Here is a 17,800-nt window from a genome sequence, read left to right on the forward strand (position 1 = left end):
AACAAATCTAACAAAATCAAAATTCAATAAATAAAATTAACTATAAGAATTATCTTAGGCAAGTTCAAAAAAATAATTTACTTGATTTACTGAATTCATTAAATACAAATTAATAGAATTACTACTTTTTTAAAGAGAGAATTATTGTATATTAATTAATTTGATATAAAATTTAACTTTGATAGCCAAATACCTGTGTCAGTTATAGCTAAAACTTTATGATAAAATATCCGTAATGTATGTCAGACACACAATATATGGGTTATATCATTGTAAGAAATAACTAAACTGAAAGCAGACATTTGAACTACCTTAGATAAGTTTAATCAAATAAAAATAATATACTTACATATTATTATAAATAATGGTATAATCAAGAAGTGATTCCTTGTATGTAGTAGTATGAAATTCATACATTAATTACTGATATTTTTAAAAATAAATGAAACAGGTATATGAGTATTATCAACCCACATACACAAATACATGCATTAATAATTATTTTAAGTTAACACAACACACTTTTCATTCAAATTGCTTAGTGTTGATATTATACATTCACATGAAAAAATGTCACATTAGAAATAAATGTTTTATACTTATAATTTACACCTTGATATATAAATGTAAGGTCTTGGGTCCGATTGGAAAGACATTTCCATAGCAATTGATATGTCATACTCAAATCCAATTTTACATGATAACATTGGTTTTTAAAAGATGAAATATTTTCAGTAAAAAAGCATTCAACCTAAATTAAAAAAGCTAATTGAAATCGTATTGTATTAAATTACCCATTAAACTCTAATAAACTTACCTATTAAATTAATGCTTTATATTTATAATTTACACCTTAATATAAAATTGTAAGGTCTTCAGTCTTGGGTCCAATTGAAAAGACATTTCCATAGTAATTGGTATAGCCTATTCTCAACGCCATAGATATTTCTGACATGATAACATTGATTTTTAAATGATAAAAGATTTTCGGAAAAAAGCATTCAACCTAAAATAAAAAAGCTAATTGAATTCGTATTGTATTAAATTATCTATTAAACTTTAATACACTTACCTATTAAATTAATGGTGTGTCCAAGAATGTAACGTCAAAATAAAGTCGAGAGCAAATATTATCAATTAATATATTTAAAAAATTATAAAATAACGAGTTATGACATAACTACAATAAGCATGCTATCATATTTACTATAAAGTAAAATGTAAATTTACTAACATTTTTTAATTAAGTTTGCAATTCCTCATTTCACTAATGTAAACGTGTGAACTTCGAAGTCGAAATTTGTTAGCGATGAGGTTATGTACAAATAATAAATATAATGCGATTTTGTACAAATAATAAAATATATTATGGGTACTGGTCACTCGATTATTCCGTGGTAACTGATACATAGTTTAGATACTAGATTGTTATCCGAGATAACCAGCTAATGACTAGCTCCAGCTAGATTAGGTTAAAGTGTAAAGTCCGTTATCCGTAACAGTCTACCTTTCGTCTAATAATGTATGGTTATTTATTATATCTGATTATGATACGGAATGCGTTAACATCAAATTATTATTATATTTGATGTGATGACCGTCGTAATAAAACTACTTGTCTTTGTCGAATCGAATGAAATTATTAAGAAATATAGACAAAAATTCAAATCTTTACAAAGTCATAAACAGCGAACAAATGGATGAAAATTAAAAATTCAAACGCTAACATTTTTTTAGATTTTTTGTCTTTATATTTATGGAATTTAAAACATATGTTCCCATTTGAAAAAACGAGGTTCGTACTTATTTAACGTATAAGGGTTGAAGATAAAATTTTTCTAAATATTGAAAAATGTAGCTAAATATGTACCTAAAATTTTAGGAAAAAAAAAATTTGCAAAATATTCATACTTTCAGAGAAAATGAGTGTCTTACGTTAGTTGGATCACCCTGTATATATATACATGTACAGGTTTTGTGTTTTAGCAATATGTGCTAAATCAAAATTTAGTATGATCAAGAAAACATGCGTTTCTTTTTTTGTAGATTGGTGCAAATGTAATGAAAAGAAAGAGTTATAAGAAGGAACAATTAAAAAAAAAACCAGTACAGTGGGGTCGGGGCATAGTGGGGACGGAGCATAGTGGGGACGGGGAGGTCACAGGTTTATAGGAATTTTTAAATCTGAAAGTGATAAAATCACTTTCGAAAAAACGCTTCGATGCAAATCGGTAGTTAGTATTTTCAAGGCAGTACAATCTAAACCAAGCACAGTGTAAGCTAGGAAAGTTAGAAAGTAATAAATTGAATCGGCCATTTCAAAAACGACTTAGGTCACCGATTTTTCAAAACTGTCTTTTTATCAAATGTAATAATTATATACTTAGCTACGTATTCTGTGTGAAAACTCAATTTGTCAGACTCATATTTAATACAAATGTTGAGTACAAGAAATTTGAATCACTGCAAAATATATTTATGAAGTTTCTTGTGGCTAGTGTAATATTTCAAATTTGTGACTTGTGTCGTTTTTTAAATGACTGATAAAATTACAAAATAGAAGCATCAAAGCGTTAATTTGAAAGTGATTTTATCCGAGAGGACTAGTACAGTAGAGTATTGGCATAATGTAATCAAAGCAATGAGGAAACGGAGAGGTCACAGGTCTACAAGAATTATTATAAATAAAAGTGATAAAATTGAATAAAATCGCTTTCAAATAAACGCTTTGATGCTTCTATTTTGTAATTTTATCAGTCATTTAAAAATCTATAAATATCCGCACAAAATGTAATACACTATAGGTTGACTTTTTGATCAAGTTATTTCCTATTAAAGACATAACAAATGCCGTGGTCGTGCCTCGTGTGTATATTATTTGATTCTCTTCGTAAAATAGTTTTAGAAAATTGAAGATTATATGAAAAAATATGACACTAATACTTTTTTGAGGAGGGGAGAAGGATGATCAGACAAATTGAATTTCGATTATTTTCTTGAGTTATAAGAACAAAAAATTATGTAAAGAAGTCTAAGGTAAACAATTATTAATAATGATAATATACCCTTTCAGTATGTAACCCAAAATGTACTATTTTTTTTCAATAATTCAGCAACTTCAAGGCTGCTGTTATATTCACAAACAAGAATAATTATCTATTCCAATTGTAACTTTAAACGCCCTACATAGTTTTTGCTAAAACACATGTTAAACATATATTTTTTTTTTTAAATTTACAAATTCAAACGAAAAAGAACTATGTTTATACAGTAGCTGACCCATAAAAATGTAATAAAACATTAAAACAGACATATTGTTTTTCTTCGCTTCACGTCCTAGTGTTTATTATTTTTGTCTGCGAAAATATTTTTTTAATAGAATAAATACAAAAAAACATTTACAAACCAGCTGCCGTCTACTTTAAGTTTAATTTCAAAACCATAAACTACTGCTAAAAAAACAAATAAAGAAATCGATTGTCCCAGATTTTGTATCAATTTTGTTTAAATATATTGACCTAAATTTACATGATTTTCAAGTAATCATTAAACTCTATCCATCTAAGTAATTTCATGTTATTATACATGTGCAAATAGTATACTTAATAGATGGAATTTATAAATTATTATAACAGTGTTATTTGGTTTATAATTAAACTTTTTAAACTTAAATGGTAACATCTGTATTTAGTTGAGTTGTATTTACTATGCGGAGCTGAGTAGTATTATAGCGATTTTTAACTATCATAGTAAAAGCGCTACATCTTTAAAGTCTTGTAGAAAAATATCAGGCTAAAATTTAAAAAATGGTGTTTTGTTATTGCGGAACTAGTTTTTTAATAACACCTTAACAAATGTATTACTATATCATCCTTCTTTACAAAAATCGAAATCAAATGATTTACAATTCTTATAAATTGACTAATGGGTTAAAGCACACCAAATCAAATTTATCTTAATCGTTGAAGGTCACTCAAGTAATCCTCTTTCTTACAGTTAAAATCAGATATATTTTTATCATTGATGGGGACGTCTGAATCTATCACATTTAATATTAATTCAAATCAGTTTACAGATCTGAATTTTAATTAACTTATCCTAACTGACAAAATAGTTGCGGTTTATAAAATATGTTATAAAAGTAGACGGTAAAAATACATGTTTTTGTAACAGTTGTTTTATTCTCCAAATTGGCCTAAATAAATATATCCGGGTAATTTGTCACTTCAAGAATAAAGAAACCGGATGTTGGAAACTACCTAAATTCGGAGTTCAGTCCAGTTTATAATATACACTACTTTGCACTTAGTGGTTTTCTGTTTACCGTAGATATATTATTATTCTGACGTTTTCACACAAAATAAAATACACTATTTTTTGGCTTTTTAATCAAGTTATTTCCTTTAAGTACTTAACAAAAGTAAATAGTTGTTTATTGCTCCGATTAGCAGTTGGCAAATATCGTTACGATAAATTCATCATAAAGCTTTCATTTTAGGGAAGATATTATTTGTTTACATAATTTAAAAGTGCTTTTAGTAATAATATGCTAGCTAATGCTCTTTTAGGTAGAGGGTTTATGATCAGATAAAGGGAGAGAGTGTTGTTAGAGATAGATGACATGACAATACATTTCTAATGCTATGAGAAGAAACAATTGTGAAATCTTAATTTTTTCCATATATTTATAGTAGAAGGAAACTGTCGTGGAAAATTTTCAATTAAATTTATTGCAATGACTGGACATCCTCATAAATGTAATTGTCACTTATAGTATATAACCAAATATATACTATATTTCTTTAATAATTCAGTAACTACACGGCTGCTGTAATATTCACACTTTAAAATAAATAACTATTCGAATTATTGTAACTTTAACGTCGTACAGTATTTTTGTTAAAACATGCGGTTTTAAGAAGAAAAAAAACTTGTTTTTCATAATTTTTAAATATGTTTGTGTATTGATCGAACAGTTGTGAAAACGGGTAAACATATTTTTTTAAAATTACAAATTTTAAAGCAAAAAAACTGTGGGTATACAGTATATAATGTTCCAAGGACAATACTACAAGCAAACATAAAATTGTGCTCACTAATTAAAACAAAACAAAGCCAACATTGACCTAATTAATTTGACCTTAATTTTTTCAAAATTTACTATTTCCCAATTGGTGTCAAAACGTATTAACTCCTATGTTAGAAGTATACAAAGACAATTTTTAATAATTCATAACGTGTTATTTCCAATTATTTTTTCCAAAACGTGTTATTTCCGTTTTTGGTTCAAAATGTGCTATTTCCTGTAGTATCGTTATCCCCAACAAATACCTAACAGTGAAAAAAGGCCAAGTTCTAGACCCCCCTTCCAAAAATGTCAGCCTATCAAAGTAGTGATATCTACATCGTGACCAAGTCTGCTCTTTCTTTAGTTCATAACCACACTTCACTCCTAATTTCATGAGCAACACTGCTCTTTAATTTGTATTGCTTAACACTTGGCTAGTTTGTGAATGAAACATGACCTTTCTGAATGAGGCATATAACAGACCTGTCCGCAATGTAGATACCACCACTTTGGTTGGTTGACTTTATCGAGAGGGGATCTAAAGCTTGTTCTTTTTTTCTGAGTTCTCTTCTTTCCATCACACAACTAACTCCTAAGTGAGTACATTTGATAATGATGTTTCATGCTTAATTCAGAAACTGGCCAAGTGTTAAGCAATACAAATAAAAGAGCAGAATGATGATTCATTTTATGTTATGCCCCCCAAACGTCAATCGATTAGTCGATCTACATCTCAAACACGAAAGAAAAGGGCATTACGAGCTTCAGAAATGACAGTTCTATGTACCACGATTCTGGGGACGCTTTTCACAATTGGGACTAGATCTGGGTCTGGGACTGGGACCCCTGAGTATTAGGGAGACATAATCAATACAATGTAACGTACATATGTAGATCCAAAAAAATCCGGGACGGGGTATGCTAAAGCTTCACAATATACAGCCTCAAGAACTGACTTATTTGTAATTTTTTTACTCAGTCCAGGCAAAATAAATCTCGGGCAACGCCGGGTTGGGACAGCTTTATATTATAAAAATAATAATTATGATTATAAGTAGTTATTAAATTAATTTAATTAATTTAATTTATTAGAATTAAATAGAATTTATTGTAGTCAAGTTAGAATTTATATGAGTAGCCACTATAAATCTAGTTCAGTATTAACGAAACTTAAACGTTTAGGTGTACAATTATACTTTATAATAAGCCACGTGACAAACGTTATAAGAACAAAGAACACTGCCCCACTGCCATGCATGTGGACACGAATTAAAAAAGACACAAACTACGAACAAATGATAGCTGACTAGAGACATGGGAATCAACAGCGCCCTGTACCGGCAGTAGCGCGGTGAAGGTCATTAATCCCCACCCAGCGCATTCATTTTGGGAATACTGCAATTTTCAGGTTTTTTCCTTTATTGACACTATAAGACCCACCTTTGTGCCAAATTTCACATTTCCACCTATACATGAAAGGTCTTATAATTTTGATGATGAGTGAGTGAGTTATTGAGTCAGTCAGTCAGTAACAAAAATGTAAATTTTGAAATCCTCCCATTTTGAATGGGCTGAACATTAAAAAGCTTATCTTAAGAAGAAACAGAGTAATGTGGGTTAGAAAAACTGGGTGAATTGGTTCGTGTAAAGATACACAGGTATTGCTGGAACTTGGCCGGCGCGCTGCCTTGCGCTCAGATATAGTTTATTTTTAAATGCAATTTGAAATTCAGGCTTACATAGTTAGATTATTAGCACCAAGCTATTCCCTAAATTGCGTTCTTAAAATATTTGTTTCTAGACAATTTATTTACACCGATCAATATGCTATACTTGTTTACTACATTTTAACATGGATATGTAATTGAGCTGTATACAATAAATTTCATGTCGCCATTTTCACGTTAAACTTACACTTAGAAATAAAATAGATAAGAGAAGAGAGATAAAAGAGATAAGAGATAAAAGATAAGTCAATGGAGATAACATATCCGCGATTAAAAGTTTTTTAGTGAAACGTATTATGCGGCTTTGGTAAATTCGATGGATGGGTGGTGTTTTCATCCCTAGTGGGAGTACTTGTGTAATTATAAAAAACTAAACTTATGTATATTTGCTATAAAAATACATACATAGTTCCAATGTATGTGTCTACTGAATATTTTTACCTATTTGATTTAAAGATTGTTTAAAAACAAATATTAATAAAAAGAGATGTTTGTACTGAACTCTATATAAACTACTACACTATATAACTAAATAAATAATGTCAAAGAAACAGCATATTGGAAAAGATGATAGGTAGTCAGCTAAAATAATTTTAAAAAATCACGTGTTTAAGCTGTAAGCAAAACTATTTATTATGAAGTGCATTATATATTTTTTATAAATTGTATGTAAGTGCAGTATTAAAACATTATTTCAAGTATTATATTATGATACTAAAAATAATTAAAATGTACGATATCATTTTGTATATGATCATTAACAATATATAAATCGTACATATTACTGGTCTAAATCACCACGCCCGCGAATAAGATAGTGGTTCTGTTCGATCGGTATCATTGATCTCAACTTGAACAATCCCGTCACGAACACACTTGAATTTGCTGCTTTTTACAGTGCCGCCTATAGTTGAAGTTACGACACATACGCCGTGATTGATATTAAAAGAATTTATAAATGATTCTGGGTCTAGTACACTTCTGAGTAATCCTAATGAGCGACACAGATTTTTATTCATATATCCAACTAAAAAATAAAAAAAAAATTGCAATATTAAATTTGTAAAAAATGTTTTTATAAATTACATTACATATAATATTTCTTAAAAAGTTAAAACTTTATTTAAAAAAAAAAATGCAACATTATAAATAATGTCAAAATAAAAGTTTTTATAAATTACACTTTATGTAGTATAAATATTTACGTGAAATTCTTGTTATTAGAAACTCCATAACCTTTGCAACTGTCTCTCTTCTTTTAATTCCAAGATCTGGCAGTAACCTCGCATCTGGAGCTAATAAATAATCGTATTGTTAACAAACAAGGAATTATACATTTTAAATAAAGTAGATAGTTGGGATGAAAATACATTTTTAAGAACTGTATTTTTTCAATTTTTCAACTATAAGTATTGAAACTCAATAACATTGTACCGTGTTAACATTTGTATTAGTAATCAAAATTTGGTTGATAAGAATCAAATGGCTTTAGGACGTAACTAGTTATGGATCATACAAGATTTATTACAAGATAAGTTTTTATTATTTCACGACATAAATAATAAAGAAAACTAATAAAATTTTATACTTAAAAAAAAAAAAAACTGCTTTAATATCCTAAAATTCTACTAAGATTTACTATTAAAGTTTTAATGTTAATTTAAAAAAATCCAAACATTTTGTTGTGACAAACAATACACTTAACATGTACAGATCTTGCCGGTCTAAATCTAGCTTCCTTCAATAATACTTCTACGTCCTTTTAAATGTTTAAGCCTTGGGATTATTTAGTTCGTGTTCTGTTTGGGAAGTATAATTGACAATCATGGAAAAACCAAAAACCAATGTAAAAACCTTCTTTCTATATGGGAAGGAACATTTTCCTCATATCCCATGTAAAGGCAATTTTTTTGTGAATTTTCTCAAAAATATAAGAAAGTATAAAAAAAGGGACTTTTACACTTTGCCCTATTATACAAATACAAAATAATTACAATAGTTACCTTGTTGAGTTGTAGGTAAGTCAGGAAGACCTGTAACTAAAAATAATATAGTTTATAAAACCCGGTGTTTATATTTTATCTATAACAGTCACTTTTAAATTAAGATAACGAAGATTTAAATAAACAACTAAAAACTAAATTTAGAAGCCACTTTTAAACTATAGATATAAAATGTATTTTATTTGGGTGATTTTCGGATATATCCACGTCAATAGTTACGGGCCGACGTTTCGGACTCATTGCAGAGTCCATCTTCAGGGCGATAAAAAAATGATATAACAATCCACGAAAGCTTTAACACATTCATAACTGTATTTGAGACAGTCAAAATATAATGATTCCAAACTTGAAGCAAAAACTAAATTCTTCATTACTGCTTTGAACTTATACAACATTTATCATTTTTATTTATAACTAGATAATCAACAATATTGTATATTTACCCCTGTAAAACGTCCTCAGCAGGCTTCGAAGTCTTTCCTCTCGTTGAAAGGACTCTTTAATTTAAAAAAAAAATGTATACAAATAAATGATTATTTATGGTATATATGTATATGACTCTAAGTATTAAAATTAATAGAAATATAAAATATATAAAGGCGATTACCAGATGATCGATGGTTTGCTTTTTCTGAAATAAAAAAAGATAGTATTATACACTTAAGGAATTTGAAAATACGTCTACAAAATGTAGAAAATAATGTTACCTGGTACAGCAAATGTATAAGATATATCTTCTGTAAGTAAAGTAAAATATGGATTATTAAATAAAATAGGATTTTAATTTCTATCCTATTATACATTAGAAGATAGATATGGAAAACACATGTTGCTTTATTAGGTATATTGAATTGAATGTACACTATGTCATACTAAAAAAACCGAATTCAAGTAAATGTACCGAGTAGAACAAAATGTAACGGTGAGGTTAAGTTGAATGAGATAACATCTGTGTTGTTTGTCATAAAGATTCTATTTCAAATGTTGAGTATAATTTATGATTTATTACACAGAAAATTTTTAATAAATATAAAATTGTATTTGTCATTTTTAAATCACTTATATTTAACTATATATATAGTTAGTATAACTATATTTAGTTATTTTAACTATATTTTAAAAAAACTGTGATTACCTATCGTTTGATCTGTACGAATAACTTGTTCAATCAAATAAGGCAAATGTTCTATAATCAACAAATAATTGTTTGAGCTATAGTAAATGATATAAATTATAATGCTTAAAACACTATAAGGTTAAATAGTCACTGCATATTGTACAAGGAAGTGACTCGTCCATCCAACCTTTTTTTTCTTAATGTAAATTATGAAAATTATTTCTTTTAGTATTATAAACTTTCAGGTATTCATAAACAAGCATCTTTTACACTTTTTACATGAATAGTTTATAGACAATTTCATTTTTGATTTATGATTTATTTAATATTCGGGGGAACATAACAAAATAGTTTTCTATATTATTCATATCATACCATTTTGACATAGTTGTAAGACATAGTCTGTAATAAATCATTAACACATTTATAGAAGAATGTATGTTATTAGTAAAATTAAATGTTGTATGTAGAAAATTGTTACTGACTATTATGTCTAACCACCCTCGTATAGTCATCAGGGATATCAGAACAGTCAACTGTAAAAAATATTGTTTTGGTTTTTTTTATATGATTATTATTTATCCAATGAAAGGTACCAGGAGGCACGTGGAAAAAGAAATAATTACCTGCAGAAAATTCCAAAATACTGACAAGGGTAAGTGTTAAAAAAAAATAGTAACATTCCGTTTTCATCTGCAAACATTTAAAAGCATAAAATGATTTTATTCAAGAATCTAGAAACTATAGAGTAATAAAATGAATGACCTTAGTACAAAGATATGGGAAAAGATGATAGAAAATAGAATTACAAGTGGGACGCCTATATCTAAATACCAGTTTGGTTTTATATGTGTGTAAAGTTTTTATTGATTTATTGTGTCTAAACCTAAATATTTTTAGCTTCGGTGCAGAGTTGAGAAGGTATTGTTTTTGATGTGTTTTTATTTTTTTTTTTTGGTCTGGGCCCACGATATCTTGTAACCCGCTGAACCGATTTCTTAGTGTAGCAACGCTATAGTTTAGAAATCATACTTGAAAGGTACTTTAATAGGCCAAAATTTTAAAAAAGTCACCCCTTCCCCATCAAAACCGAGAAAAACACAATTTAAAATTACGACGCTCTATAGCTTTTTTAAAAATAGTCGAAAAAATTCCAAATTTAAATGAATTGTTCTTCAAACAAAGTACTATCGATAAACATTAACAAAACAAAAAAATATCATAAATCTTTTCCCTTAGAAAGGATAGAATTTTTTTCTTTATTTCAATTTTTCAAACAAAGTTTTAGAGATTTAGATCTGAAAATTAGGCCGAAGGTAGATCTATAACGTATACATTTTTCTCAAAAATCTGTAGTCAAATTTCACGAAGATCTCTTAAAGAATATTTCAAAATGCCAGCTTAAAAAAAAAAAAATTACATCCTTAAAAACACACAAAAAATGCCGTTCTTTCAAGCATAGAATTCAGCACGAAAAAGCTTATTGACTTATAAATAGGTTATTCCCAAACTTTTGTGTGTTATCTTATTGAAATTAAAGATACGTAATGTATTTTAAAATTTAGTACTATTTAAGTACAGTAAAACCCTAAAAAATATCATCAACTTTTTTTTTCGTATATTATGAGGTGGAAACCTTTTTATTTGTTTGTTTTGTATTGTATATCTGAAAGTGCTGTACATAATAAAATACTCTACATAATACTAAAGATAATTTGAATAGGTACAGTATATTGAGTGTAATTACCATATTTGCAGTTGTATAGTGTTCCTTATATGATTGAACATACAAAGCAAAGACCAATTTTAAACTGTTTTAAAATGATATTTTTGCGACTTTTCGATAAAACTGGGTATCAACCGAAACTATAATTTCTAAATAAAATTTTTAACATGCAAAAATACAAGTACATGATTACATATTAAAATAGTTTTCAAGTGAATTTTATAATTAGTTTCTTTTTCTTTATTGTGTTTGCAGTCTTTCGTAAAATTTATGTTTGCATCATAAAATTTTAAATGTTTTACTTGTTTAAATCGCCACAGGTGTTGTAAACAATTCTGTTATTTTTTTTTAGTTTAATGTGCTAAATATGTTGTTATAGTTTATTAAACAACCTTTTTTTCATTTTAGTTTACTTGCTTAGTTTCAAAGACATACGCGCTATACAAAAATATTTGAGGTTATTTTTTACATGCTACATTAATTATTTTTGATACATAAATTTTAGCTGCTCATATATAGCCAATAAGTTTCAAACTCTATTGTTTTAGCATTTTAAAGAAATTATAAGTATTTAAAAAAAAAACGTTTTGTTATTCATTTATTGAGATTTTACCTAATTTCATAAGACTAATGCAAACATATATTATTTACCTATTACATGTTTAATAATATAATAAATAAAGTCAATGACAATATTTCTATTGAGATTCCCTTTAAAAATCAATAACATGATAACTAATACATTTAATATGTAAAAAAAAGATTATAAATATTTATTCGAAAACTAGTTACTGAACAGTTTTATAACATTATTCCACATATAATAGTTAAACCGAATACGCATATTTTTAAAAAAAATTAAATCACGAGTACCTACGAACTTTGAACGACTTACTGTGAACTGAACAATCCGGAGAGTTAACTAGGTATGATACATTGTTGTACGTGTTGGAATAATCCTACACCTTTATTATATTATCACGAATGTGAATAATGAATATATTTGTGCACAAAAACAGTCTAAGTAATCACAAACAGTAAGTTTGAGTTTTATTCGACTACCACTCCACCTCCTCATCTCACCTATGGCCACCACCACCGACCGCTTCAACAGATGCCTTTGTTCCGATTGTTTTTGTTTTCTACGCACCATTTTTTTTTGCCGCTTCGTTTGTTTTTGGGTTTTATGGAACATTTATTTTTCATCCAACTCCACTTTTATATTAAACTACCTTTTAATGCAATTTCACATACATTGTGAAAATGAGCAATAGCTCATTTAAGCTAATAAACTCTGATACTCTACAAGAATAAACTGCTATCTCCATATTTTTATTGTTAATGGCTTCTATCTAATGGGGAAAATACTATAATTTTAATGAAATGTAACTCATATTACAGCTAAATCATTGTACATTCGTGTGATGTTAGAAAACATTTTTTTTAAATGTTTTTCAAAAATTATTAGCACTTAGAAAAACGAATTTCTTGTTCTACAAAATATCATGAAAGTAACAAATATGTAAAAATATAATTATGTACTTGTTAATAATACAAAATTATTTAAGCCGCTACAGCAGACACCATAATAATTAAAATTAATTTCTTATGAACAAACATTTTATTTATTTTTCATATTATGTTTATTAATATACATACGATTCTGTATCATTAATTATTATTTTTTATAGCGTTTAACTTAAAAAATTCAGGAACTCAATATTAAATCTCAAATTTATATTGTATGTATATTTTCTATTAAAATAATAACAACATAACTACACATTATAACAATTTGTACATTACGACACTAACGTTACTTAGAAAAATTGTAATTTTAGTAATAGTAGTAGTAGTAGCGAAGGCTGGTCCTTATTGTACCATAATTGTCTGGATGTAATTTTTTTTAGCTTTGATGCGGAGCAGAGATTCTATTGGTTTTACATTGATGTGGCCTTATTTTTTGTCTGTATACAATGTAACTTTTTTAATACTGGACTAATTCCTTTGAATAGCAACTCTATAAATTACAAATTTCATCTAGTTGGTATTGGGCGTTGGCAAAAGTAGAAAAAATAATTCTTCATCACAGTAAAAATTTGAAAAACAAAAAAACCATACGAGTTTTAATTAATTGTTTAATAAGTTTCTATTACTAATTATTATAAGTAAACAAATTTACAGATTTTTTGAGTTAATCATTAATGTTGTAGTGTCGTAATTCATTCTAACATTCAGAGATTAAGTATTAAACTACGCAAAAAAATATAAACGAAGAAACAGTTTCCAACACATCTAAATAACATAATTTTTTATACACTCTGTTAAGTTAAAACTCAAATTCCTGTTAAATACAATTATAAACGATAAAATTCATAAATTAAAAAATAGATTATAAATAAGTCAAAACTGAAACGACAAAAATAATAATGGAAGGCAGATGGAATGAGGGTTTAATATTAGCAATCCGCATAATTTTTTAAAGGGGTTAGTATACAGCATAAATATGTTATTTATTTATGGCGACTGCCCATGGAAAATTTTTCGGGTCATCTTGTAGAGTTAGGATGTAGGCATGGTTGAGATGAGTACGAGGAAGTGGACCGACGACATCTATGAAGATCTTTTCAAAGGGCTTTAAGGAATTAGTGGTGATAACCATCGGGGCCTTTACATGACTATTAATGATTTTGTTTTTCTGGCAAGAGGTACACTTTTGGATGAATTCAGCTACATCGTGATTCATACCGATCCATGTGTGATGTTTCTTTAAGCGTTTGAGGGTTCGTGATATGCCTTGATGATTACCTAATAAATTTATGTGATATTCTTGGATAATCTGAAGTTTCTCTTCTGTAGAATATTCGTCCAGAGAGTAATGACGAATTTAAATATTAGAGTCTCTGAAAATATAGTTGATCATAGATCGGACATTCAACCAATCTAATCGATCTAAGGCAAATCTTATCTTAGGTAAGGCTAACTTTTCTATTTGATATTCGATACAAAACATTTGGAGATTTTGTAATGCCGTAAAAACAATCCCGTCAAAATGTAGAGAAGAAACCGATTTGAGTGTTTTTGAGGTAAGCGATTTCCGATATATTTTTTCCTTGTTTTCTTAAGAAGATAACTGTCCATATTTTCGACGAAATTCAAAAGCGATTTCTTTGGACAATTTGAAATATTTGGACACAATGTAAAATGATAGTCTGAAGGTGCATCGAATAGTTTTTCACTAATTTCCACAGTAGTTTTAAGGAGTATGGAGTAACGACTGAGACTGTTTAACACATGTAGATATTGAGATTCTGCTATATTTTCATATTATTTTTCATATTATGTTCAATAATATACATACGATTATGTATCATTATTTTTTTTCGAAACGTTTAATTTAAAAAATTCAGAAACTCAAAATTAAATCTTAAATTTATATTGTATGTATATTTTCTATTAATGTAACAACATAAAACTACACATTATTACAATTTGTACATAACGTCACTAACGTTACTTAGAAAATTTGTAGTTGTAGTAGTAGTAGTAGAAGCGAAGGCTGGTCTATATTGTACCATAATTGTCTGGATGTAATTTTTTTTTAGCTTTGATGCGGAGCAGAGATTCTATTGTTTTTACTTTGATGTGGGCTTTTTTTTTTTTGTCTGTATACACTGAAACTTTTTTAGTACTGGACCAATTCTTTCGAATAGCAACTCTATAAATTACAAATTTCACCTAGTTGGTATTGGGTGGTGGCAAAAATAGAAAAAATAAATCTTCTTCACAGTTAAAATTTAAAAAAGACAAAAAAACAATACGAGTTTTAATTAACTGTCTAATAAGATTCTATTACTACTTATCATAAGTAAACAAATTCACAGATTTTTTTAGTTAATCATTAATGTTGTAGAGTTACAATATATTTTAATTCATTTTAACATTCAGAGAGCTTAGATATTCGCGTTTTACGAAAAATCGTTTTCAACTGCAATATTTATTGTTGATATATAGACAAATACATATGTATAATAGTTTTTTATCTTATTTTTATCAACAATAAATAACGGTTAAATATATTTTATGAAAATATTTATGTTTTTCTTCGATTTGAATTTGAGTATTAACCTAATTAAATCAGAGTAAAGATTCAATATGCTTATCCAGTTTACCTATCTATTAAATGTTATAAAATTGGTCAATAGCAACATTTTGAATAAATATGCTTTATAATTTTTAATACATTAATTGTATTAAATAAATGCAAAAAGTTTTAAAAATATGTTGCAAACAAAATAAAATGTTCGATATTCGAACTCTAATAATTATCAACGTTGAAAAATAATTCAAAATGCTTATTAGCTATGTATTCATATCCTTAATAAAAAAATAAATAGATATCATACGGTAGTCGATGGTTTTTTTTAAAATTATATTTATTTTCTAAAAATCACTCTTTTAGCTGAAAAAGTTTAATGGTTAATAAAATAGAGAAAATTAAAATCTAGACATAACAGGATACTTCCGCTCATTAGTTAAGGAGTCTACATAATAAAAATACATATTATTGTAATAACTTGATACTCATTGTTATATAAGTTTCGTTCAGCACCACATTAAGGGGACTCCCAATAAAATTTGAAACCCTATATTTTATAAAAACTCAGTACAGTGGGGACGGGCCATATTGAGGACGGAGCATAGAGGGGTGAAGACAAAACGAGATCGGGGAGGTCACAGGTCTAGAGGAATTATTATATTGAAAGTGATAAAATCACACCTCATCGATGCAAATCAGTAGTTAGTATTTTCAAGCCAGTAAAGTCCAAACCATAGTATAAACCAGCATATTAAGAAAGAATTTCAGTAAGGTGCAGTATTTTCAAATCAGCATAACAAATTTGATTCGAAAGTGATTTTATCAAAACGATAAAGTATCTTATTATAAGTAGACGGTTCGGCTTTTATCCAGTAAACGAAGATTACAGTAGATACACAATTTAATCATCAGTGATCGTCTAGTTTTTTTCGTAAACAAGTTGGTTTTAAATGTATTTTGTTACGTTATTTGTGTACTTGAATGTCTAAACTATATATCTTCTTAAATTGTAGAATCATGTATCACAGTAAAATACTCAAAATACCAAACAAATCGGGAAAATACAAAACCTTAATATCACAGCTCCCAATTATAAAAATAAATATAATTTAGTTTTTGTACACTTGTGTTCAAAAAAAACAATAATAGCTCTATACATTTTGTTTATGTAAATATGGTTACTCACATTATGCTAAGACTCAAGCTGTATAATGCCAACAGATTTTTGTTATTTGTTTACATTACACCAACTATTGAGAAAAATACTGTACACTATGAAAACATACCGATGGCTTTTGTTCAACACAGATATTTTAACTAAAATTCTATATACAAATTAAATAATAATATGAATGATAAGAGACAAGGGCCTTGCGTTTAGAGCAAATACTAGGGGGGATGTTGTACAAACTCTATGGCTATTGCTTTGTATTATATTTGAAGAGATTTTTTTTTCTAGCCCCTTTTTTTCAATTCTATATTTACCCTTGGCTTCATCATAGGTAAATTATTTTACTAAAACTCTTACACATAACTTGAAGAGTAATCGTTATGATTTTTTTTGTTATTTTTTTAAAGTCAAAATTCAAAGTTGGTTTTAAATGTATTTTGTTACGTTATTTGTGTACTTGAATGTCTGAACTATTTATTTTCTAATTTTGTAGAACCATGTATCTTAGAAAAATACTCAAAATACCAAAACAAATCGGGAAAATACAAAGCTAAAATATCACAGCTCCCAATTATAATTTTTGTTTCGTACATTATTGGTTATCTTTTACTCTAGTTTATACATTTTATTGTGTTTATAGATTCATATTTCTTTATTAAATAAAATCCCATAATTAAAGTTTAAAAGAATAATTGTGTTCAAAAAAAAAAAAAAATAATACATCTATAAAAGTAGTTGATTTAAATATGGCTGCTCGTATTATGCTAAAACTTAAGCTGTATAATGCCAACAGATGTGTATACTTTGTTTACATTGCAACAAGAGTTCAGAAAAATACTGTACTTTATGAAAATATATCGTTTGGTTTGGTACAAAACAGACATTTTAA

The 17,800-nt window shown here is 27.6% G+C and overlaps 1 protein-coding gene and 1 long non-coding RNA gene across 5 annotated transcripts; both read right to left on the minus strand.

Moving 5' to 3' along the window:
• Nucleotides 1-426: 426 nt before the first annotated feature.
• Nucleotides 427-1,838, minus strand: LOC126834690 (uncharacterized). The gene is made up of 3 exons (XR_007685101.1): nucleotides 1,073-1,838; nucleotides 818-1,006; nucleotides 427-751 (listed from the first exon to the last, which is right to left on the minus strand). It is a non-coding gene; the product is annotated as an uncharacterized LOC126834690 (long non-coding RNA).
• Nucleotides 1,839-7,403: 5,565 nt separating this feature from the next.
• LOC126834554 (uncharacterized) lies at nucleotides 7,404-12,649 on the minus strand. Of its 4 annotated transcripts, none has more exons than XM_050566562.1 (12): nucleotides 12,537-12,649; nucleotides 11,663-11,790; nucleotides 10,542-10,608; nucleotides 10,401-10,451; nucleotides 10,291-10,317; nucleotides 9,934-9,984; nucleotides 9,506-9,535; nucleotides 9,406-9,429; nucleotides 9,242-9,295; nucleotides 8,799-8,834; nucleotides 8,001-8,090; nucleotides 7,404-7,822 (listed from the first exon to the last, which is right to left on the minus strand). In XM_050566562.1, exons 2-12 carry the CDS (start codon nucleotides 11,663-11,665, stop codon nucleotides 7,590-7,592), a joined length of 666 nt encoding a protein of 221 aa, XP_050422519.1. In that variant the 5' UTR covers nucleotides 11,666-11,790; nucleotides 12,537-12,649; the 3' UTR covers nucleotides 7,404-7,589. The 4 variants fall into 4 exon arrangements, with proteins under 4 accessions (XP_050422519.1, XP_050422520.1, XP_050422518.1 ...); XM_050566563.1 differs by having other exon boundaries at nucleotides 12,519-12,621; XM_050566561.1 differs by having other exon boundaries at nucleotides 12,515-12,621.
• Nucleotides 12,650-17,800: the final 5,151 nt, after the last annotated feature.

The sequence above is a fragment of the Adelges cooleyi genome, unplaced genomic scaffold (assembly GCF_023614345.1).
Source record: "Adelges cooleyi isolate 19-005CV unplaced genomic scaffold, UGA_ACOO_1.1 ACOO_flye_CR_arks_rails_tigmint_CR_PRNA_21, whole genome shotgun sequence".
NCBI classification, from domain to species: domain Eukaryota; kingdom Metazoa; phylum Arthropoda; class Insecta; order Hemiptera; family Adelgidae; genus Adelges; species Adelges cooleyi.